At 36.6% G+C, this 23,796-nt stretch overlaps 1 protein-coding gene across 4 annotated transcripts in view; it reads right to left on the bottom strand.

Moving 5' to 3' along the window:
* Positions 1–23,796, bottom strand: part of AOAH (acyloxyacyl hydrolase) — a 224,651-nt gene that overhangs the window by 178,764 nt on the left and 22,091 nt on the right. For 2 of the 4 annotated variants that reach the window (XM_004045314.4, XM_004045315.4), the window contains exon 2: positions 7,964–8,059. The exons of 1 other annotated variant lie outside the window; for it this stretch is intronic. In XM_004045314.4, the coding sequence (XP_004045362.2) occupies positions 7,964–8,059 (96 nt within the window). Of the gene's footprint in view, positions 1–7,963; positions 8,060–8,449; positions 8,528–23,796 lie in introns of those variants that run through there. One more of the 4 variants, XM_063708467.1, reaches the window with a different exon arrangement.

The raw sequence follows: 23,796 nt of genomic DNA on the forward strand, positions 1-23,796 counted from the left end.
GGAGCAATGGCTGATATGGGACAGGAAATGCTCTCTGAGAGCTAAATTCTGAGAGCAATCCGTAAGGGTACAAAGCAGAAATATGCAAAATCTCCAGAAAGAGCCAGCTACCCCCAGTCAGCCATGATCAGATGGTAACCTGATTGTTACTGAAACACCTGAAGAAAAATTTGGCATTTACATATTGACAGTAGCTTAGCTAAAGTAAAAATTATACTGTTAAACTCTGCCTGTGACAAGGATCATACAAGAGTATTTAATTTCTACAGATTAAAAGAGACTTGGAACAGCACAGGAAAAAAGAAAATGTGGCTATTCCAAAGGACAAAATAAAGTTAAAATAAGACCAATTAAGTAGTTATCATACATTGGGTGTATACAGATGTATGTGTAAATAAAACATAGGACATTCCAATTTGTAAGTTACCTTCATGTTTACCATCACTTCCTTTCTCATAAGAATCTTTTCTAGTTCTAGATCCCTAAGGAATCACCACACTGTCTTCCACAATGGTTGAACTAGTTTACATGTACCTTAGAACTTAAAGTACAATAAATATATATATAAAAAATAAAAATAAAAAAAGTATTGAGGCCTCAAAAAAAATCTTTTGAGGGAGTAATTATTTTTATCCTCATTCTATAGACAAGAACATTAAGACTTAGAGAGCTTAAGATCACAACATAGCAAGTGGTTCAGGTGAGACTAAAATATTTTACTCCAAAAGGTCTTGTTATTTGTAGTATACATTTCAATGTGCTTAGGACATTTTATTTGATGCCTTATCTACCTCAAGTATAGCAGATATTGTTATACATTATTATATGTATAATATGTATACATTATTACATATGTATACATTATTACATATGTATACATTATTACATATGTATACATTATTACATATGTATACATTATTATATACAAACTTGAAGCACGGTGGGACCAAGGGACCACATAATTTTTTTTTTTTGAGACGGAGTCTTGCTCTGTCCCTAGGCTGGAGTGCAGTGGTGCAATCTCAGCTCACTGCAACCTCCACCTCCAGTGTTCAAGCAATTCTTCTGCGTCAGCCTCCTGAGTAGCTAGGACTACAGGCACATGTTACCACGCCCAGTTAATTTTTGTATTTTTAGTAGAGATGGGGTTTCACCACGTTGGCCAGGATGGTCGTGATCTCTTGACCTTGTGATCCGCCCGCCTTGGCCTCCTAAAGTGCTGGGATTACAGGCATGAGCCACCACACCCGGCCAACCACACAATTTTATAAGTACATATTCTGGGATGCATTCAGACTTTCAGAACCTCCAGAGTAGGCATGAAGTGCCTTCTTTCTTTTAAGACTACATGAGTTTTTAACAATTATATTCCACAGAGATACGATTTCTGCATAGGTGACCCAGGAAAGTGAAGTTATAGCAAGACTCTCAGGGCATATGATTCTGTTGACCCCTGACTAGTGAGAATGATTCCATTAATCATTTTCCATTAACAATTCCGAGATTCTTCCAAAGTGCTTCCTAATGAGAGCCAGAGGCAAAAGCAGTGGATGAAACTGAGGGTCAGAAATGCTTTGCACGATTAGAAAAAAACTGTCTTATAGGGCACAGGGAAAGGCAACATGATTTACTAAGAGATTATTCTCAAGAATGGTGCTTATGCAATTTCTCTGCTAAAGCTTTGTTTTTTGTACTTTTTTAGCTTTGGAGGTGAAAGTAATACTTCACTGAAAAATAATTTAAAAATAATTGTGTGTTTATGTGCTTAATTTCATATCCTTCTGTCCCCCAGTCACCTGGCCTACCAGACAGAAGGCAATGCAATACTGGATCCCAGTAGGCACTGTGGGTCAGGCCTATTATGTCTTCCAGGAGAAATCCTTAGCTAGGAGAACGTCTATCTTTGCCACCCCATACAACTGACATAACCATTCTGTTTCTATGTCTTGTTTTTCTCATCCATAAAATGGAAGCAATACTGCCCATGGTGTCCTTTAACCTGAACTGAGTGTTCTATTTTCAGCTGGAGGTAAAACAAGAATTGATAAAATGAAAATAACTCCCAATAACCTTCTTAATCCTTTAAAATTGCTCCAATTGAAAAGGCTACCCATCATTGAAAACCAAAATATTTATCTTGTTTCCCTTGGTGAAATACCAGTTTCCACTTCACCAGAATCTGACTTTCAGCCTCTCACTTGATCTTACCAGGCTCTGACATTTCCTGTTCGAAGTCAGAAGAAGCTAAGATGGTACCTTGAACCAGCAATCTTGTTTTGGGTTGTTTTATATTTTGCTAGTATATTAAGAAGAGGGAATAATCTAGGAAATAGGATTTTTAGTCGGTCGTTCACCTTCGGACGACGCAACTTTGCCAAAAAAGAGAACATCTAACTTGAGGTTATACCTGCCAATGTTGTATATCACACAGAAAGGCAACCAGTTAAAACAAGGCTTAATGATAACTGTGACTGTTCTTCACTGTTTTCCTTCTGTAAAATGGTAATAATATTTTTCTTCTTCTTCTGTAACTCAGAGATGTGAAAATACAAAGTAAAGCTTATAACAAATTGTGAATGTTCAATAGAGGAATAAACAAATAAAATATAGAACTTATATGGTAAAGAAGTATAGAGTAATTAAGAGACTTGACCTAGGCCTATATGCCTTAACATGTATAGATCTTAAAATCATGTTGCGTGAAAAAAAAAACTTGCTGAGCAATGCATACAGTAGACCATTGATGTCAAATTAAAGCCTTCGCAAGGGAGGAGTATGGAAAGATGGTGGTGGAGGCAGCAGAATTTTGAAATCTCTTTGAATCTCTACAAAAAAAAAAGGAGTGTAATCCCAGCACTTTGGAAGGCCGAGGCGGGCAGATCACCTGAGGTCAGGAGTTAAAGACCAGCCTGACCAACATGGTGAAACCCGGTGTCTACTAAAAATGCAAAAATTAGCCAGGCATCCTGATGGGTATAATCCCAGCTACTCGGGAGGCTGAGGCAGGAGAATCGCTTGAACCCAGGAGGCAGAGGTTGCAGTGAGCCGAGATTGCGCCACTGCACCTCAGCCTGGGTGCAGAGCAAGACTCTGTCTCCAGAAATAAATAAATAAATAAATAAATAAATAAATAAATAAATAAATAAATAAAGAGTACCTGAATAGCAAGACCGAAAACCCTCAGAAAGCAGTTACCACAAAGCTAGGTATATCCATGAACCCCAATGTGCAATTAGGTGAGAATAAACCACTTCGCAACTGCAAGACCTATGGGCCATCAACTTCTGTAAGGGAGGAAGTAGAGGGAAGCAATGGATGACAGATAAAACTGAGAACAGGAGAATCCCCAGATAGCTGACAGGTGTTGAGTAGAAAGCATGGCAGGCCAATTAGAGAACAGCCGCTGGACGGGGAGGGGTTTTGCCCAATCAATAGCTGGTGAATGCAAGGAGTTCAAGACTAGAAGGAATTAGCGGCTAGAGTCATCTGGCACCCACAAGGGACCCACTGGAGCTCCCTTCCAGGGCAAGGCCCACACTGAGGAGAAACTTTTGGGGATAGAGAAAGTCCAGATGAAAGTAAATAGGGAAACAGTCAGAAAAATCTCAGAAAGCAAGCTGCCACAATTTTTTTTAACACTACCCCAAAACAACAGAAGAAGGAGCTCTGTGCATTTAGAAAAACTACCCCGAACCACCTCTCTTTCTAAGAGTTTTTGAAAACTAATTTCACATAAAAATGAGCAACAGAAATGTATCTAGGTCAACTCCCATACAAAGTTATTATAAGAAGAAAAAGATTAAGGAACAGAATAACATCCCTACAGATAGTAAAAGCATGCCAGAAAGTCATGCCAAAAAAGGATTAAAACATAACATATTATTTCTAAACATATTATTTTAAAATGAGCTAAGAGGCATTAATAAAATGATATAAGACATGAAAAAATAGCAAGAATAAGAATTAGAAAAACTCAGATATGGAATAAAAGAACTCAGGAAAAAATAAAACATGAAATAAAGAATAAAGAAGTGAAGTCTAAACTAGAATGAATACAAGAACAAGTGAAAACAGTAGATGAGGTCTTAAGTGAAATAGAAGGTAGAGAGGAGGAACAATTTTAAGATAAAAAACAAATAAAGAGATTAAAATAAATTCAAGAGATAGGCAAAATAGCAAAGACAGGCAAAGAAGATTCAAAATGTGGATAATAGAAATCCCAGAAGAAAATAACAAAATCAAGGAAACCGAACAAACACTAAAACATTCCTAAAATTAGAAAATATATATTTGAAATCACATTGAGAGAGCACACTGCATGCCTGAGAACATCAATACACAACAGCTGGCACCAAATTATCTTCTAGTTAGATGACTAAGTTTTATAGAAAAAAAATCTTCTGAACTTCAAAGTATAAACAGCAAATAACTTGTAAGGACAAGGTAAATTAGATTATCAATAGGCTTTTGAATACTATATTTAAGATGCTCAGGGAAAGACATCACGTGCCAAGGAGTTTTATACACAGAAAAGCATTGACTTTCAAGTATAAAGGGCGCAGACAGCCTGTTATCAACATGCAAGAATTCAAGGAATATTTGTTGCTATGAGCCCTTCTGGAGGAATGAACTTTAGACAGCAATTCAACTAGAGAGAGAATTCATAGAAGGGCTGGTGGTGAACATTAATCATACAGTTGCTGATGCAGCTAAGACTAAATGAGGGCAAAAAGGGAATAGGTGTTATATGTAGTGGCTATATGCTCAGATAAGGTAGGACAATGATTAAAAAGGGTGCAGAAATGGGAAAGGCATATGCAAAAAAACAATTTTAACTGCTCATAAGAATTAGAAAATATATTAATGATGGTATCATTAGAATTGATATTCTGAGACTGTTTTATGTGCAAGGAAGGATAGGTAAATGAGTAATGACTGGAGATTTTAATTCTATCAATCCCTTTGTGCTTGACAATTGGGAGTTTGTGTGGAAAGGAGATACAGATGTAATACAGAAGACATTAAGAAAAACACTTTGTGGTTCTGATCTTGAATTTGAAGTGTCAGTATGAACTCAGATATTGTATCTTAAAGCTGACATGTGTAAATGTATATACATATGTTTCCTATTTCTGTCCACTGAAAAGGCCTAGAAAGAATGGTCAACTCAAATTAGCCGGGTGCGGTGGCGGGCTCCTGTAATCCCAGCTACTCAGGAGGCTGAGGCAGGAGAATCACTTGAACAAGAGTGGGAGAGGTTGCAGTGAGCCAAGATCGAGCCACTGCACTCCAGCCTGAGCAACAGAGCAAGACTCTGTCTCAAAAAGAAAAAAAAAAAAGAGCGACCAACTCAGTAACAATGAACATTCCTAAGCATCTGGTTTGTGGTGTTGAAACATTATTTCTCACTAAAAGAAACCAGGGCTTTTAAGAGAAATTACTGATTTGAAGCCTCAGGCTTGATATGTACCAGATAGGGCTGGAACACTTTGTCATATCAGTTAGTGAGGAAACTATCGAAGGTTACTGAGGCTCATGTGCAAAGGACTTGAGTCAGCTTGAAGGAGGTGCCACTGGTCAAAGCTCAATGGGATCATCTGAGCTTCAAAAGGATAATAATTGCACTTGACTGAAACCCATCAGGTATGTTTAAGTTCATAAGTTTATCATGATATTTTAAGGAAAAACTAACTGCTTGCTGTGAGATGATAACAGAAAACCAATGCATTACCTTGAAAACTGATACAAGAAAAGAATCAAGCATTTATCCTGCCTTTCCTAGATGCCTTTCCACTAAGTACTGTGGGAAAAATGTTTCTAAAATATGATGTGAGAAGTGTCCAATATATGTCAATTAATAAATAAGAAATAAATAATAGATGAGAATATCACAGTTTTAAAACCCAAATAAATTAATAGATCTCATCATTGAACATCGACAGCTGTGACCATCACCAAAAGAAAGTCCTGGCACAGTGGCTCACAACGCACCTGTCATCTCAGCGCTTTGGGAGGCCAAGATGGACAGATTACTTGAGGCCAGGAGTTAGAGACCAGCCTTGGCAACACAGAGAGACCCTGTCTCAGCAAAAAAATTTAAAATTAGCTGGTGTGATGCTGTGTGCCTGTAGTCTTAGATCCTTGGGAGGCTGAAGCAGGAGGATCTCATGAGCCCAGGAGGTCAAGGCTGCAGTGAGCAGTCCAGCCTGGGTGACAGACTGAGACCTTGTCTCAAAAAAAAAAAAGAAGAAGAAGAAGAAGAGAGAAAAGAAAAAAGCACCTATGGCGGCCTCCTGATGAAGGAAAACAATATCATTTATAGGCTTGTCAAAGAAATCAGATTGGAATAGGATCAAACCTCTGATCAAGCTGCCAATTTTCAGGAAATACAGAGCACAGAGAAACATACTCAATTATACTAAAGGAATGCAATCAACACCATCCAGACTGTGGGCAACTCTACAGGTCAAATTCCACAGCTAAGTGATAAGAAAAAGGAAGGGGTGGAAAGGAAACTTATAGATTAAAATAGACTCAAAAGACACATCAAACATTTAAATACCAGGCAAGGTTACGATATCTAGGGATGCTCACTGAGTGATAAAGCTATAAATAAAATAATTTTACCATAAAAATCAGCACATTGAGCTTTTTGTAGGGGGAGGATGGGATGGAGCATGTGGATGGGACTTCAGGGGAGGCCACTGATCTGTTCTTTCTTGACCCAGGCTATGTTTCCTAGGGCATTCATCTTTCAGTAACCTTGCATGGTTTTCTACATTTGTCTTGTTTTTACAAAGAAAAACCAAAAACATTACTGGCAAAACAATATTACACATATTCATGAATCCGTACAAGTGAATGTGTAAATATAAAATCTGACGAGAATGATACCCATTAAGTTCACGTGAAGGGTTCCTTCTAGGGAGGTGGGGCAGGGGAGAATGGAACTGGAAGAAGGGAAAGCTGAAGTTTAGCTGCCATGTTTTAACTTCACAAAAGAAAGATGTAATTATGATGTGAATATGTTAAAATCTTAATGGTCCATTTGGGACATTCTAAACACATGTGTTTGTGTATTATCATCTCCCAGTCTTTGTTTTTGAATTCTAAACATTTTAGCCTGTGAATGCATATTATGACTAAACGCAATAACTTCTCTGAAAAGACTTTGATGCTATTGGCACAGCATACTGTGTCAATCAAAGATACAATTGCCATTATTCCAACTACCTTACTTAACAGAAAAAATAATGTAGGCACCCTAGATGAATTAGTTCCCATTAAGTGAATAAAAATTTGACTGTCAAAGAAGTTTATTCATTACGACTGTTCAAGTAACAGTATTCTATAATGGAAATATGATTAATATTTTATTTCTACTAATATTGAAAAACAAATATGCAACTTGCTTGAACCACCAATCAGTTTCTTCGTTTGGTGGATGTATAAGGTATTTTATTGAGATCCAGTTTAAATTAATGAAATGTTCTAGATTATTTTCCCATTTGAAATTTTGAGATCAGTTGTCCTCTCAACCCAAAGTTCTGTGTTGGTAGGGCTAGGTGTACATCTTGGTATGTGAATGTTGGTCAAGTTAACACAAAATTATTGGAAGTTATTCATTATTTTGACTTCTTAGTACTTAAGGCAATGATCAGTAAGTAGGCAAATTATTATTAATGTAACACATCAAACAACAATTGGCCATTCAACATTTTATTCCCTAAGGGTCCACAGCAATTTCATTGTGCCATGATGGAAAATGAATGTCAGGGAGAAGTTGCCCAGAGCATTTTTTTTTTGGTTTTAATTTCTATAAGCCCCACAAGAATATCAACCCACAGAAATAGCATAATCAGATTCTTCTCTGTAAGTGTGGGCAGGAAGTAAAGGCAGTCATCATGACTCATGAGTGAGAGGACAAGCAGACCCTCAGCAGTATGACTCGTCCCATATTTACCAGGCAGGTAGCTGCACAGTCTCTCCATCGAGGCCTGGACCGTCGAGTTGTGAACTTGAGCAAGCTGTTCTATTACAGACACCACCAGCACACACCCTGCCAGGGAGGAGAAGAACATGTAATCAGTGTCACACAGAAAACTGAACTGGAGGGACAGGAGAAAGAAAGGGTGTGTGTGTGTGTGTGTGTCCTTAAGAAGGCCAACCTTTCCAAAACAGAGAAAGTGATGATGTTTAAATGAGATAGTGCAAGGAAAACAGCCCACATGGAGCAGAAGCTCAATAGATATTAGCTTCTCTCCTCCCCCACTTTCTCCCTTTCTGCAGTAGATGGCTGCAGAATAGGATTGTTCCCATCCTACACATTCGCTTGGTAGAAGGAGAATCCAGGATAAAATTTTTAATTTTGGAAAAGCGATGGAAATTGCCTGGCATTTGAAGTCGAAAGATCTAGGATTGAGTCCTGACTTAGTAATCTTGAACTCACCATGTGGCCTTTCTGAACCTGGTTTCCTCCTTGCAAAGCAGGTAATATGTTTCCCGTAGGGCTGCTGTGATGGTTAAATGAGATAAAAGTGAGACTGAGTGTGTCTTTGAAATCATAACACACTGTAAAATATTATTTTACCTCACAGCTATAAAGCATACTACTTGAAAGCATGCATGAACATGGTAAGTGTCTAGGTGGACACTTGTATTAAGTTAGGAATATATTCCTTCTGTTACTTTGATATGTGGTAAGTGTGAATGCCTAGAGCTCCTAGGCTGACATTCCTAGAAGATTCTATCGCTTGCCTTAACTTACTGAGCAGCAGGGGAAAACCAAACCTTTTTTTTTTTCTAAAGAAAAGGGACTCTTTTTTTCGTATAAACAAGTGGTTGGTCAAAGATCAGTAAATATGTGAGAAGAAATTTTTAGATCTCATTGCAGTAAGAAGAGTGGACACTTGCTGGCAGAGGTTCACTTCTAAGGAGGCAAAGGAAGGTTTATGTCCTACAAAATGTTCCAGGGAGCCTGGGCCAGCAGTAGGCTCTTGATTATCCATCGGTGCAGGGAGCTAGAGACCCACATTTACATACGTGGTGTCATTTAAACCAAATTCCCAGCAGGATTCCTTGAGGGAAGGTGGCTGATAACGGATATGAACAATAAAATTGGACATTCCTATACATAAAGATGTAAAATCTTCTATAAAATGAGAGATTGCCAGTGAAGAAACGAGAGACTTCAACTTTCTAGATGCTGCAATATCTGATGGTGTTTTGGCCTCGATGTTCTGTCCCCTCTCTCTGGACAAAGAGAAAGGTTCACCACATCTCTGACAGTGAAATCTGGATTACCACGGTCTTCCTGGGCTCTGAGAGTACCTACTTAAGGATGCATTGATCACCATTAATTATCAAGGTTGTTTGGCTGTGTTTCTAACCTAATGCATGGCACTCGAGGATTTCCTTACATTGCAATTAATTTAGTAGCTGACGCTTATCAGCACTTTATGGTCTTACATTTTCATATATATTTGTTTTATTTAAAAAATAACTTTTCAAAAAATATAAACACAATGCAACCTTATTTTTTAAATTTTACAAAATACAGAACAGTATAAGAAAAGATAATAAACATCACTCAACCCACCCAGAGAGAGATAACCAATTTCACTTTTATTATGAATATATCCAATACATTTAATATAAGTAAATATTTTTGGCATTAATAATGTACTTTTACACCCTAGTTTATGTCTCTGATAATAAATAAATTATCAGAGAGCTAAATAAATTTTAATAACTACAACTAAAAAATAATGATAAGTAGTTATATTGTTATGTGATAAGAGGGTGCAGTATGGTGTAGTTGAAGAGAGAGAGGCTTTGACATAAACTTGAGTTCAAGTACTGGACCAGCCACTTACAAATGGTGTGACTTTGAACAAGGTACCTACCTTTCTGAAACTTTATTTCTAAGAGTTTAGAGTTAGACCATATGTTCCTCAAGGGCAGGAATGGGGTCTTACCATCTCTAACTCTGAGTTCCTGGCACAGTGCCTGGGTTGGAGAATAAAGGCAAGATACTTTAAGTTGAGTATATATATATACACACACACACACACATATATTTATGTGTATATATACACATATATGTGTATATGTATATGTGTATATATACACATGTATATGGGTATACTTATGTGTATATATACACATGTATATGGGTATACTTATGTGTATATACACATGTATATGGGTATACTTGTGTGTATATACACATGTATATGTGTATGTACATATAGATGTATATATACATACACACACATATGTATGTGTATATAGATATATATGAGATGAGGTCTTGCTATGTTGGCCAGGTTGGTCTCGAACTCCTGGCCTTAAGTGAAGAGCCACATAAGTTACACTGCAGTGGTTGGTTGCTGGGGGCTCCCTAGCAAAGGGCTAATGGATGCACCTTTAGTTGCTTCCCAGCTCAGTCATCTCACCCAAGTTGCTTCCTCTCTGTTCCAGTCTCCACTTGTGGACATGGCTCCACTCCTCATTCTGGCATGAAACAACCAGTGCCCTCTCTAGAGCCAAACAGCAGCTTCTGTAGCAAGTGGTCATGATGTGCTGCTGCTCACAATCAAGGAAGAATATGGTGGAGACTGGGTTATATGTTAGTCTGTTCATGCAGCTATAACAAAATACCTGAGACTGTGTAATTTCTAATAATACAAATTCATTTCTCATAGTTTTGGAGGCTGGGAAATTTAAAATCAAGGCACTGGCTGATTTGGTGTCTGGTGAGGGCTTGCTCTCTCCTTCATAGATGGCACTTTCTGCTGCATCCTCAAGTGGCTGACGGGGCAGAAGTGCTGGAGCATTGTGTCCTCCCATGGCTTTGATGGGCCGCGGGTGAATAGAATATGATCTTTGTTCACAGGAAGCTCACAATGAACTTCCAAAAATCACATGAACTGGATGGTAAATACCGGTCAAAAGCTAGGGAAGATGTGATTTTGGAGAGACCATAACAGGCAGGAGAAGAGCTGGTGAGAGAAGAGGCACTCCCAAGAGAGAAAAAAGACTTGGTGGCCTGAAACAGCCTGGTATATTTCTCCATATGTTTCTCACTTTAATTAGCAGCAACTTTTCTCGTTAATATCTAAAATAATATTCTTGCAATCAATGGCATAATAGACTTGATGAGATGCAAGAATTGAAAACCAACGATAGTTTGGTGCAGCAGGAATAGTGGGTGATCGTAGGGCATAAGGTGACCTTTCCTTGGAATTTGTCCTTGAGGAGTCTCCATTCCTATGACCCCAGTGATCATAAATCTTGGATGCTGTTTCCTTTCCCTGAAAATTCAACTCCATCATTAGCATTTGTTTTAATCCGTGGCTTAGAAGGATAAATGCAAAGCGAATGGGGCAGCTTGAAACCAGCCTGCTTCTTTGTGCTTACACATATGGGCTTTTCTTCTGAATTTCACTCAGAGAAATCCCATCAAGGACTCTTATGACAGTTGTGGCTTCTCAGCACTGCTGGCTAAAATTGGAAAATCATTAGCTAGATAAAAAGAAGCAAAAAAAAATTATCTGTCTCTGAACACTGGGTGAGTCTTACCGCTATCGTCACTTTGCCCAGTGAAGAGTTATGATGATCAAAAGGACCCTGCAGGAAAGGCCATAATGGGGTTTGAAATCATGAACACCCAGGTTGGGCTCAGCTCTGATCTGGAGTCCTGCTCACTCAGCCATCTCCGCCTGTCTCCACTGGGCTCACCTCCCCTTCCAGTTGAATTGTTAATTTCAGGTGTGCAGTGAGATGTGTTCTGAATCCTTTAGCAGCAAAAATGGAGAAACTGACTTTTCTACAGTTTCTAATAAGAGGTTTCACTTCCTTGACAGGCTAACGAATGTTTTTCCTGGGAGAGATGCACGGGCAGAGTAATTCCTCCCATTACAGACTATTCTCTGGCTGCTAATAAAAGGCCTGGCTCTGTTAAAGTGAATTTGTCAGAGTTGCTGTTCATTTAGGAAGTGAGAAGAGGGGGCGAGAGCTATGCATTTTGCTCAGTGGTCACCATCTGAAATCTCACATATGGAAAATATCTTCTCACCTGGTATCTGAAAATAATGAGTACAATAGAAACAGACACTCCTGGTAGCACAGGAAAAGAAGCAAATGGGCCCGAATAAAAACACCTGCCAGAGGGATCACGCCTGGCTACATACCTCAGGTAGACTGCAGACTGGGCCAAGGAATCCTTTTGATGTGAAACAGGCTCTTGAAACTCTAATTATAATCATATCTGTGCTGGCTGGAAATACAGCCAACTGCAGAGAGTGGTCTATTAGATTTCCCATTTGTCTGAAACCCACACTTTGCTGAAAAGCCTTGAAAGCACCTGGCAGTTGTCAGAGCCACAGTCAGCATGACTATACTTCCTTTTTGACCCCGAGTAGAAGCATGAATAATTCATCACATTGCTAGCGTGTGCCTTATGGTTTTCAAAATGTTTTTTGCATATATTATTATCCCATTCGAACTTCACAACAACTCATAGATCTACAAATTATTACTCTCATTTTACAGATGAGCACATGGAGGCTGAGTGGATAAGTACCTTGCCAAGTATACAGCTAGTAACAGGGGAAATTGAGACTTGAACACAATATTTGGTGAAAAGAAAACAAGAAAGAAAGGTGTAAAAATAATCACCTAAAATGTATCTTACTGCTGGCCTTGTTTCCCTAAGATGCTAGTTACTCAGAGAGCGTGGCACACAACGCTGGTGTGAATCTCATTGCACCTTACCCTTTCTTTCTTCTGCTTCCTCATCTTAGAGTCTGGACATGGATAGACAGAGACAAAGGAGGAGAAAGAGAATGGAAAGGAGGAAAAGGAAGGCTACGTAAGGTGCTCTGGTATAATAGAGAGTAGAAGAATTGGGAGGTCAGAGAGACCTGGACTCAAATACCCCTTCTATTACTTATGAATTGGTGCATTCGGTAGGATTTTGGCACCCATGGAATGGAATAACAATGCCCCTTGTTTGGTATATTGGAAACAGCCACATAGTTTTTGCACTTCCTCCCATGAAGTGATGGTGTCTATATCCCAGCCCTTTGAATCTGGCCTTGTGACTTGCTTTGACCAGTATGTGAAGGAAGGGACAGTGTGTCAGATTGTAACTGAGTCCTCCAACAGCTTTTCAGCTTCCACTTTTGCCCTCTTTGACACTGCAGCTGTGAGCCTGAGCCAACCTGCTGCAAAGGCCCCATGACGGAAAACCGAGGTGCTTCAGCCAGCAGATCACCTAGATCATTCCAGATCACCCTGCCCCTGCCATTTCATCATCTACCAGCTGAGCACAGCTGCAGGAGTGAGCCCCAGGAGACCAACTGAAGAATTATCCAACTCTGCCCAGCTCACAGAATATCTTGGGCTCATAAATGATGGTTGTGTAAGTGTGGGGTGGTTTGTAATACAGCAAAGGCTATCTGTACATCTGGCAAAAGTGTCATGAGGCTTACGTGATACCACACATAAAATGCACATGGTGCCTGGCATGGAGCAGGCATTTAGCAAACATTAGTTCCTCTCCCGTCTACTAAGGCCACCACAGGGAAGACACATCTTCTCCACGAACTCTTTGAAAAATAAAGGCACAGAGGCTCATCTTTGAAAAATATGTTGCATTATCAACAACATTTTTACTTTCATAGGGCTGAATCTTCTTTTATTGCAGACAACTAGTGTTTGCATTACATTTGAGTAGATTAGACTCTGTGGCCTAACCTAACTACTACTTGAAACATTTTTTTTTATGAGAAAATGCTCAGTGGGTTCAAAATTGCCAACGTTGCCAAGAACATTGTCAACCAGAGAGGCACTGTTTTGGGCAATTAGTGGTGAAAACAAAGGCTTAGGGCATTGATAAGTGAGCAGAGCCCAAGCAAGGCGTGAGAAGAAATGAGCAGGCTGTGTTAAGAGACATAAGGTGACTGGTTTAGCTGATTTAGAAATATACTAAAAATGAAAGTGAAGATGTCAGGACACATTCATCCTGTCATTTATTCAACGTGTACTTTTCAGCACCTACTATGTGCCCAGAAGCTTGAACAGACACATGTGAATAAAAGAAGTCACAGACCGGTGGGGCAAACTGATATCTAAATAAACAATCCCAGAAACCTGTAAGTATTGTGATAGAGGAACCTGGTAGTGCTTTGGGGACACACTGGTGTAACCTCTCAGTGATAGCCTCTCAGAGGAGCTGAGTCTTAAGGGATAGGAGGAACTCATTCATCAGAAAAAGGAGAAAAAGCTTTCCTACACTTGAAAAAGTGTAGGATTTTTTAAGAATTGGAGGTAAGAAATAGAAGAGTTGGCCAAGGCTAAAATTCAGAGTCAGGGGGAATGGAAGAGTGAGAGAGGTAGGAAGGGGCTAGATTGTGAAGCACCTTGAAGGCCATACTACAGACTATAGGCTTCAGGAAGTAGTCTAGAGTGCAGACTGTGAACTTCAATGTTTTGCTCTGTATCTTCTAAAATAAATTTGAAAAACTACGAACTTACACATTTTAATGGATATCAAGAAATTATTAATGGATATCAATCTAGTTACAAAAGATATAAATTTGGACAGACTGTAAATATTACAGTGGAACTGTTACAGTAACCTTCTATGTGTATCCAAAGGTATCTAAATACTATAGTGACTTCTACCTAGTCTCATCCACTTAAAAATATATGACCAAACTCTTATTTCACACTGATTAATTTTGCAATGATAATTCCTCTTCTTGAATTGAAAAGCCCACCTCCTTGAATTCTTCTTCAACCACAGAATTTTATCCAAATTTAATGTATTTTTATAGTTGAAATTATTTTTTTGATCACACTATTGATCAATAAAGTATTAGTATTGATCTCGATACTAAAAACATGTATAAAACTTAAAAATTTTAATTTCCTGTGATACTTCAAGTTTGGAGTCTGGATTGAGCTTTCTTTGTTAGTAAAATTAGCTTATCTAAGCAACAGATTGCCAATTTGATAAACTATTATTAGGCGATAAAGGTAAAATGTTATTGGAATTGCACCTCTTAATGACATTTTTGAGACTTTTTAATTGGTACCTATGTCTGTTCAGAAATACTACTTATTCATGTAAAGTGACAAAGTTCAGCATCACTTTTGTTCCTCTTTTTCATTGTTAAACACATAAGTACTGAGAAACATGTTTACTTGAATAAATAGATCAGAATTGAAGGACCTTTGATATAGCAATGTCACAGAATTCTTTGAACTTCTTCTGAGGGAAATGCCAAACATGTTGGAGTGAACTGTCATTGAAAATTATTTTAAATGGTCTATAAACTGACAATTTCATTAAGTTCCCCTTCCATTTTATTGAAAGCAAAGAACTAGATACTACCTGACTTATAAAAATATGTTAAATCAATCATCTTTTACTTTCTCATTTTTTTGCGGGGGGAGTATGCAAAAAAATTTATAGCAGTTACTATTTTACTTAGCAAGACCCTGTGAAAGCCTAATGCACTCAGGGCCAGGTGTGGTGGCTCACGCCTGTAATCCCAGTACTTTGGGAGGCTGAGGCGGGCGGATCACCTGAGGTCAGGAGTCTGAGACCAGCCTGCCCAACATGGCAAAATCCTGTCCCTGTTAAAAATACAAAAAATTAGCCAGGTGTGGTGGCATGCACCTGTAATCCCAGCTACTTGGGAGGCTGAGGCAGAAGAATAGCTTGAACCCTGGAGGTGGAGGTTGCAGTGAGCCGAGATTGCACTCCGGCCTGGGTGACAAGAGCAAAACTTCATCTCAAAACAAAACAAAAAACCACTCAGAAATAATTGGATAATGAAAATATTGTCCTTTTCAATACACCTTTGTCTATACTATATTTTTAAAAAAATTCCTTTATCTTAAGGTATGCTTTATATACATTTTTGTCAAATGTTGGAGCTGAGATTTACTTCACTGAAGTTATAAAAAATGTCCTCTGTATAAACCGAAATGACAAATCCATATTTTATTATTAAAGAAATTAATCAATCGATTTTTCTTTCAGAAGAATGTAACATCATTTTTCAACTCACTTCAATATTTGCATTCTAAGACCAATAGTTAGACATATAAAGATATAGAGAATGGATGGATAGATGATAGAAAAATGAATGGATGAGTGGATGGATAGATTGATGGATGAATGGTTGCAAAGAGGATAGACAGATGATGGATGGAATGGATATATAGGTAAATAGATAGGGAGAGAGGGAGAGAGAGAGAGAAAAAAATAATTTTACACTCTGCCCAATATTATTCTGTCTTTATACACAAACCTACTTGCTAAGGTGGAAAGTTTTCAACTGACAACAAATGCTTACTACTGCCAAAATTTTCGCAATTGTTTTGTTGACTGTCTATTTAACTGTTCAAATTTAGAAATATAACAAATGAATAGAACAAGTTCCAAAGCCCACAAATGTATACCTAGACAATTTTGAAAGAAAATATACCAAAATACCAAAATATCAATAGTGATCATCAGGATTTGGGAATTGCAATTGATTATATTTTTTAAAAGTACTCTTCTATATCCAAATCTCTGTGAAAACCATGCATTCTTTTATAATTAGAAAAAAGCAAATTCTATTTTATCAAACATAACTTATTAAATATGCTTCTTAATAGCTGCCTTCTACCTTAATACATTTTGGGACAACATGAAATATGAAAATTTCTAGAATACCATTTTGTGTTTCAGGCTGTCTGCTAGGCGTTTTTTACAAATTCTATCTCATTTAATCTTCACAATGTTCTCAGGAGATTGCTTCTTTCCAGATTTCCTTAGAAATCTGAGGCCCAGAAAGGTTAAGCAATGTACTTTAATCCTTTCAGATCAGCAGTGGCTAACCAGCGATTCAAATTCTGAACTATTTTACTTTAAAATTTATATTCTCCTAAGTGCCACACTACATATATTAAAACAGCATCCTTCCAAACTGAAAATTATCAATCATGTTAATTAAAACAATCATTGCTATACTAACGTCTATGGGATTTGCAAGTATTGCTTCCAAGTCTGTGGCTAATCTTGGTTTTCTAATGATGCTTTCCGGAGAGCAAAGTGGTTAAATTGGATAAAGTACAACTTATCAACTTTTCCTTTTGGACAGTGCTAAGAATCTTTGCCTCATTCAATGTCACGGAGATTTCCTTTTAGAAGTTTTATAGTTTAAGCTCTTACCTTTAGGTCTATATTCTATTTTGAGTTCACAATTCTGTGAGGTTTGAAATAAGTATCTAAGTTCTCCCTCATCCTTTTTTTACATATAGAATCCCATTATTCCATTACCATTTGTTAAAAGACTACCCTCTTGCCATTGAATTATCTGGGAAACTTGGTTGAAAATCAGTTGCCTATAAATATACCTGTTTATTTCTGGGCTTCCTATTTTGCATCACTTGTCTGTGTCTGTCCCCACACCAATACCACACTGTATCAGTTACTGTAGTACTTACAGTAAGTTTTGAAACCAGGTAGTGTAAATTCTCCAATACCGTTCTTCAAAATTGTGGCTGTTCTGGCTTCTTTTCATTTCTATATAAATTTTAGAATCAGTTTTCCAATTTCTACAAAAACTCCTATTAGGATTTTGATTAGAATTGTGTTTAATCTATAGATCAGTTTGGAGAGTGCAGCCATCTTAACACTATTGAATCATGACACATTTCTTCATTTCCATAAAGCCTTCTTTAATTTCTCTTCGCAATGTTTTGTAATTTTCAGTGTAGAGTAATAGCGTTTCTGCTGTTAAACTTATTCTTAAGTATTTTTATTAATTATGAGTAAGATTGTTTTCTTAATTTTAATTCTTAAACGTTTGGTGCTAATATAAATAAAAAATCAAGCCGGGCGCATTGGCTCATGCCTGTAATCCCAGCACTTTGGGAGGCTGAGGCGGGTGGATCATGAGGTCAGGAGTTCAAGACCAGCCTGGCCAACATGGTGAAACCCCGTCTCTACTAAAAAAACAAAAATTAACTGGGCATGGTGGTGCATGCCTGTAATCCCAGCTACTCGGGAGGCTTAGGCAGGAGAATTACTTGAACCGAGACCGGGAGGCGGAGGTTGCAGTGAGCCGAGATCATGCCACTGTACTCCAGCCTGGACTACAGAGCGAGGCTACGTCTCCAGAAAAAAAAAATCAATTTTTGTATATCAATTTTGAATCCTGCTAAACTCGCTTATCAGTTCTAGTAGTTTTTTTTTGTAGATACCTTAGGATTTTTCTATATTTAGGATTATGTTGTCTGACAATACAGTTTTACTTACTCCTTTCCAATCTGCATGCCTTTATTATTTTTCTTTTTTTATTAAACTGAATAGAATCTTGAGTACAATGTTGACTAGAAGTGGTGAGAATGGACATTTCTACCTTCCTCCTGATCTTAGGAGGTAAGCATTCAGTCTGCTATCATTAAATACAAAAAGTCACAAGTAGGGTTTTCATAGATGTCCTTTATCAGGTTGAGGAAGTCACCTTTTCTTTCATAATTTGTTGAGAGATTTTAACATAAATGGGTGACAAATTTTTTCAAATAATTTTCCTACTTCTATTGGGCTGACAATGTAATTGTGGCCTCTATTATACTAATTTGGTGCATTCCATTAATTGCTTTTCAGATGTTAAATAAGCATGCATTTTTAGGATAAACTCTACTTGGTCATGGTATATTATTCATGTTACATGTTGCTGGATTCAGTTTGTCAATATTTTGTTAAGGGTTTTTGCATCTGTTTATAAAAGTCTGTTATTTTCTTTCCTTGTGATGTCTCTGTCTGGATTTACATGACAGAAAAACATAAAATAAAGTGAAATGTGTTTCTTCCTCCTCTATTTTATGAAAGAAATTGTCTTGGATTGGCATTATTTCTACTTTAAGTACCTTATAGAGTTTACTAGTGAAGCCATCTAGGCTTGGGATTTTCTGTACCTGGTTGAACAGTGCCCTAAAATTCATGCCCTTCCTGGGACTTCAGAATGTGCTTTATATAAAATAGGGTTCTTGTAGATGTATTAGTTAAGATGAAGTAATACTAGGATAGAGTGGTCCTTAATCCAAAATGACCATGTTCTTCTAAGAAGAGAGAACCACGCTCAGAGAAGAGAATGCCACGTGAAGACAAACACACAGAGGGAAAATGGCCAGGGGATGATGTGGGTAGGACTGGAGTTACGCAGCTGTAAGACAAGGAATGTGAAGGATTGCTGGCAACCACCAGAGGCTAGGAGAAAGAGGTGGACACCTAAGTGCAGACTTCCAGCTTTCAGAATTGTAAGAGGGTAAGGTCTTGTTATTTTCAGCCACCTAATTTATGGTAATGTTTTTATAGCATCCCTAGGAAACGAATACAATTTCTAATTATGAATTTCATTTCTTTACTTGGTATAGGTCTATTCACATTTTCTATTTTTTCTTAAATCATGTCTCCTTTCAGAATTTGTGTATTTTATCTAAACTCTCCCTCTACCTTCTTGGCACAAAATTGTTTACGATCTTTCCTTATGATCCTTTTAATTTCCTTTGGGTCTACAGTGATGTCCCCTCTTGTTTTATTCTTGATTTTGATGGTAGCTTTATGTCTTCTTTTTAAGTGATCTAGCTAAAGGTTTATCAATTTTATTGATCATTTCAAAAGGACTATATTTTGGTTTCATCGATTCTCTCTATTGCATTCCTGTTTTTTATTTTACCATTTTCTGCTCTGATCTTTATTATTTTCTTCCTTCTACTCAGTTTGGCTTTGGATTCTTCATTTTCTGGCTTCTTGAGGTGGAAACATATTATTAATTTTAGATTTTTCTCTTTAATATGTGTTTAAAGTTATAAATTTTTCCATAAGCACTGCTTTAGCTGCATTCAATAGATTTTAATATATTATGTTTTCATTTTCACTTAGACCAAACTATTTTCTAATTTTCAAATAATTTTACTATTTTTTATTGATACATAATAGATATACATATTTTCAGGGCACCTGTGATTATTAATACAATCATACAATGTTTAAAGATAAATCAGTGTAATTGGGATATCTATCATCTTAAAAATTTGTCATTTATTTGTGCTAGAAACATTTGAATCATTCTCTTCTAACTATTTTGAAATGCACAATAGGTTACTGTAAACTCTAGTCACTCTACTAATCTATTGAACAGTGGGTATTATTTCTTCTATCTAGGTATGCATTTGTACCCATTAATCAACCTCTCCTCATTCTCCCCTCCCCCTATTCTTCCTGGCCTCTGCTAACCACTGCTACTCTATCTTTATGAGATCCATTTTTTTTATCCCACATGTATGAGTGAGAATATGCAATAATTGTCTTTTTGTGCTTGGCTTATTTTACTTAATATAGGAACCTCCAGTTACATCCTTGTTGCTGCAAATGACAGGCTTTCATTCTTTATTGCGGTGGAATAATATTCCATTGTGTATCGTACCATATTTTCTTTATGTGTTCATCCATTGATGGGCACTGAGGTTGAGTTCATATTTTGGCTATTGTAAATGGTGCTGCAGTAAACATGGGAGTTCAGATACTGCTTCAATATATTGATTTTTTTTCTTTCCAATATAAATACAGCAGTGGAATTGATGGATCGTATGGTAGTTCTATTTTCAGTTTTTTGAGGAACTTCCCTACTGTTTTCCACAGTGGCTGCATTAATTTACATTCCCACCAGCAAGGATTCCCCTTTCTCCACATCCTTGCTAGCATGCATTCTTCCCTGTCTTTTTAACTGGGGGTGAGATCATATCTCATTGTAGTTTTGATTTGCATTTCTCTAATGATTAGTGATATTGAGAATGTTTTTCATCTACTTGTTGTCCATGTATATGTCTTTTTTGAGAAATATCTAGTCAAACCATTTGCCCATTTTTAAATTGGATTATTTGGGTTTTTTTTTTTTTTTTTTTTTTTTGCTATTGAGCTATTTGAGCTTCTTATATATTCTTGTTATTAATCTCTTGTTGGATGGATAATTTGCAAATATTTTCTCCCATTCTGTGGGTTATGGCCTCATTTTGTTTATTGTTTCTTTGCTGTGCAGAAAGCTTTTAGCTTGATGTAATCTCATTTGTCTAATTTTCTTTTTGTTGCCTGTGCTTTTGAAGTCTTACACACAAAAATTCTTTGCTCAGACTAATGTCCTGGAGTTCTCCCCCAATGTTTTCTTCTAGTAGTTTTGTAGTTTCATGTCTTAGATTTAAGTTTTTAATCCATTTTGATTTGATTTTTGTGTATGGTAAGAGACAAGGGTCTAGTTTCATTCTTATGCACATGGATATCCAGTTTTCTCGCGCCACATATTGAAGAGACTGTTCTTTCCCGGTTGTATGTTCCTGGTGTCTTTGTCAAAAAATGGAATTGGCTGTAAATGCATGGATTTATATTTATTTTGTAATTTTCCTTTGATTTCTTCTTTTTCTCATTTTTATCTTTCTTTTAAAAAACATTTGTATACATATAAGGGGTATAAGTGCAGTTTTATTACATGGATATATTGTGTAGTGGTGAAGTCTGGGCTTTTTGTGTAACCATCACCCAAATATTGTACATTGTACCCATTAAGTAATTTCTCTTTCCTCACTCCCTTCCCTTCCTTCACTTCATCAGTCATAATTATTCCACACTCTATGTTCATGTGTATACAGTATTTAGCTCCTGCTTATATGTGAGAATGTCTAATATCTGATTTTGTGTTTTTGAGTTGTTTCACTTAAGATAATGGCCTCCAGTTCCATCCATGTTGTTGCAAAAGACATGATTTCATTCTTTTTTATGGCTGAATAGTATTTTATTGTATATTTATACACATATATACACACCATACTTTATCCAATGATCCATTGATGGACACTTCATTAATTCCATATCTTTGCTATTGTGAATAGTGCTGCAATAAACAGAAACATATGAGCAGGTGTCTTCCGATACAATGATTTCTTTTCCTTTGGGTAGATGCCCAGTAGTGGGATTGATGGTTTGAAAAGTAGTTCTATTTTTAGTTTTTTGAGAAATCTTCACTGTGTTTTACACAGAGGTTGTACTAATTTGCATTCCCACCAACAGTGTATAAGCCTTCCCTTTCTTCTACATCCTTTCAACATCTGTTATGTTTTGACTTTTTAACAATAGCCATTCTAACTAGCATAAGATGATATCTCATTGTGGTTTTAATTTGCATTTCTCTGACGATTAGTGATGTTGAACATTTTTTAATATGCTTGTTGGCCATTTGTATGTCTTATTTTGAAAAATGTCTATTCATGTCCTTTGCCCACTTTTTAATGGAGTTATTTAGGGCTATTTTGTTGAATTATCAGAGTCTTTTTAAAAATTTTTTAAGGTGTGTTGTATTACCTTCCACCTATTGTGATATTTCCAAACTTTTTTCTATTGTTGATTTCTAATTTAATTTGAGAAATATTTATGTGATTTCAATTTTTAAAAATGAATTGATAATTACTTTGTTGCATAACACATGGTCAATCCTGGAGAATGGTCCATGAATGCTTTGTTGTCATTGAATGGAGTGTTCTGTAGATGTTAGGTGGTCAAGTTAGTTGGGTTATTCAGGTCTTCTGTATCTTTACATACTTTTTGTTTAATTCTATCGATTAAGAAGAGAGGAGTGTTGAAATTTTCAACTGTATTGTTGCATTGCCTGTTTTTCTTTTCAACTCTTTCAGTATTTGGGGGCTTTTAAATTAAGTTCATATACATAATTAATATTGACAATTATATTATATATAAATATAATAATTATTATTTCTTACCTGATATAATAGCCCCTTTTTCATTATGAAATATACCTTTTTGTTTTGGGGATTATTCTACATCTTAAAGTGCATTTTTCTGGTACTAATATATTTATCTCTATTCTCTTACAATTTTTATGATATATGCTTTCCATCCTTTTATTTTCAACCTATTGTGTGTTTGAGTCTAAAAGTTGTCTCTAGCAGACAGAGTATACTTAGATGTTGCCTTTTAAAATCCAGTATAATCATGTTGTCGTTGATTGAAGTGTGCAGTTCATTCACATATAATGTCATTTTCATATGGCCGCTATTTTTGGACATCTTGGGTTGCTTTTTTGCTCTTCTTGTTTACTATCTGTTTTGTGGGAAACAAGTATTTTTTGCACTATTTTACTTCCTCTCGTAACATTTTTTAGTAATTTCTTATTTAGATGTTCATATTCCAGTGGTTACTGAGATTACAATGTGCATCTTTACCTTATCATAATGTATTTTAAGTTAGTACTGATTTAATTGTGGTAAGATTTCACGACTTTGCTCTAATATTGCTCCATCCTCACCTTGTATTTGGGCTATTTTTGTCATACATTTTATATCTAGAAGTGTTATAAATACAACAATACAGTTTTATAATTATTGCTTTAAACAAATTTTTATTTTGAAGTAAAGAGAAGCGTTTGTGTGTATGTGCATATACATATATACTATTATTTTATATTTATCTACATATTTACATTCCTAGTGCTTTTCATTTCTTCCTATGGATGCAAGTTACCATGTGGTGTTATTTTCTTTCTGTCTGAAGGACTTCTTTTTTACCATTTATTGTGTGGCATGTCTGCCAGCACTGAGTTTTCTCAGTTTGGTTTATCTGGGAATGTGTTTATTTCACTTTCATTTCTAAATAATGTTTTAACTGGATTCAGAACTCTTGGTTGATAGCTTCTTCTTCCTCTGAGCATTTTAAGTATG

The sequence above is a fragment of the Gorilla gorilla genome, chromosome 6, assembly GCF_029281585.2.
Source record: "Gorilla gorilla gorilla isolate KB3781 chromosome 6, NHGRI_mGorGor1-v2.1_pri, whole genome shotgun sequence".
In the NCBI taxonomy this organism is placed as follows: domain Eukaryota; kingdom Metazoa; phylum Chordata; class Mammalia; order Primates; family Hominidae; genus Gorilla; species Gorilla gorilla.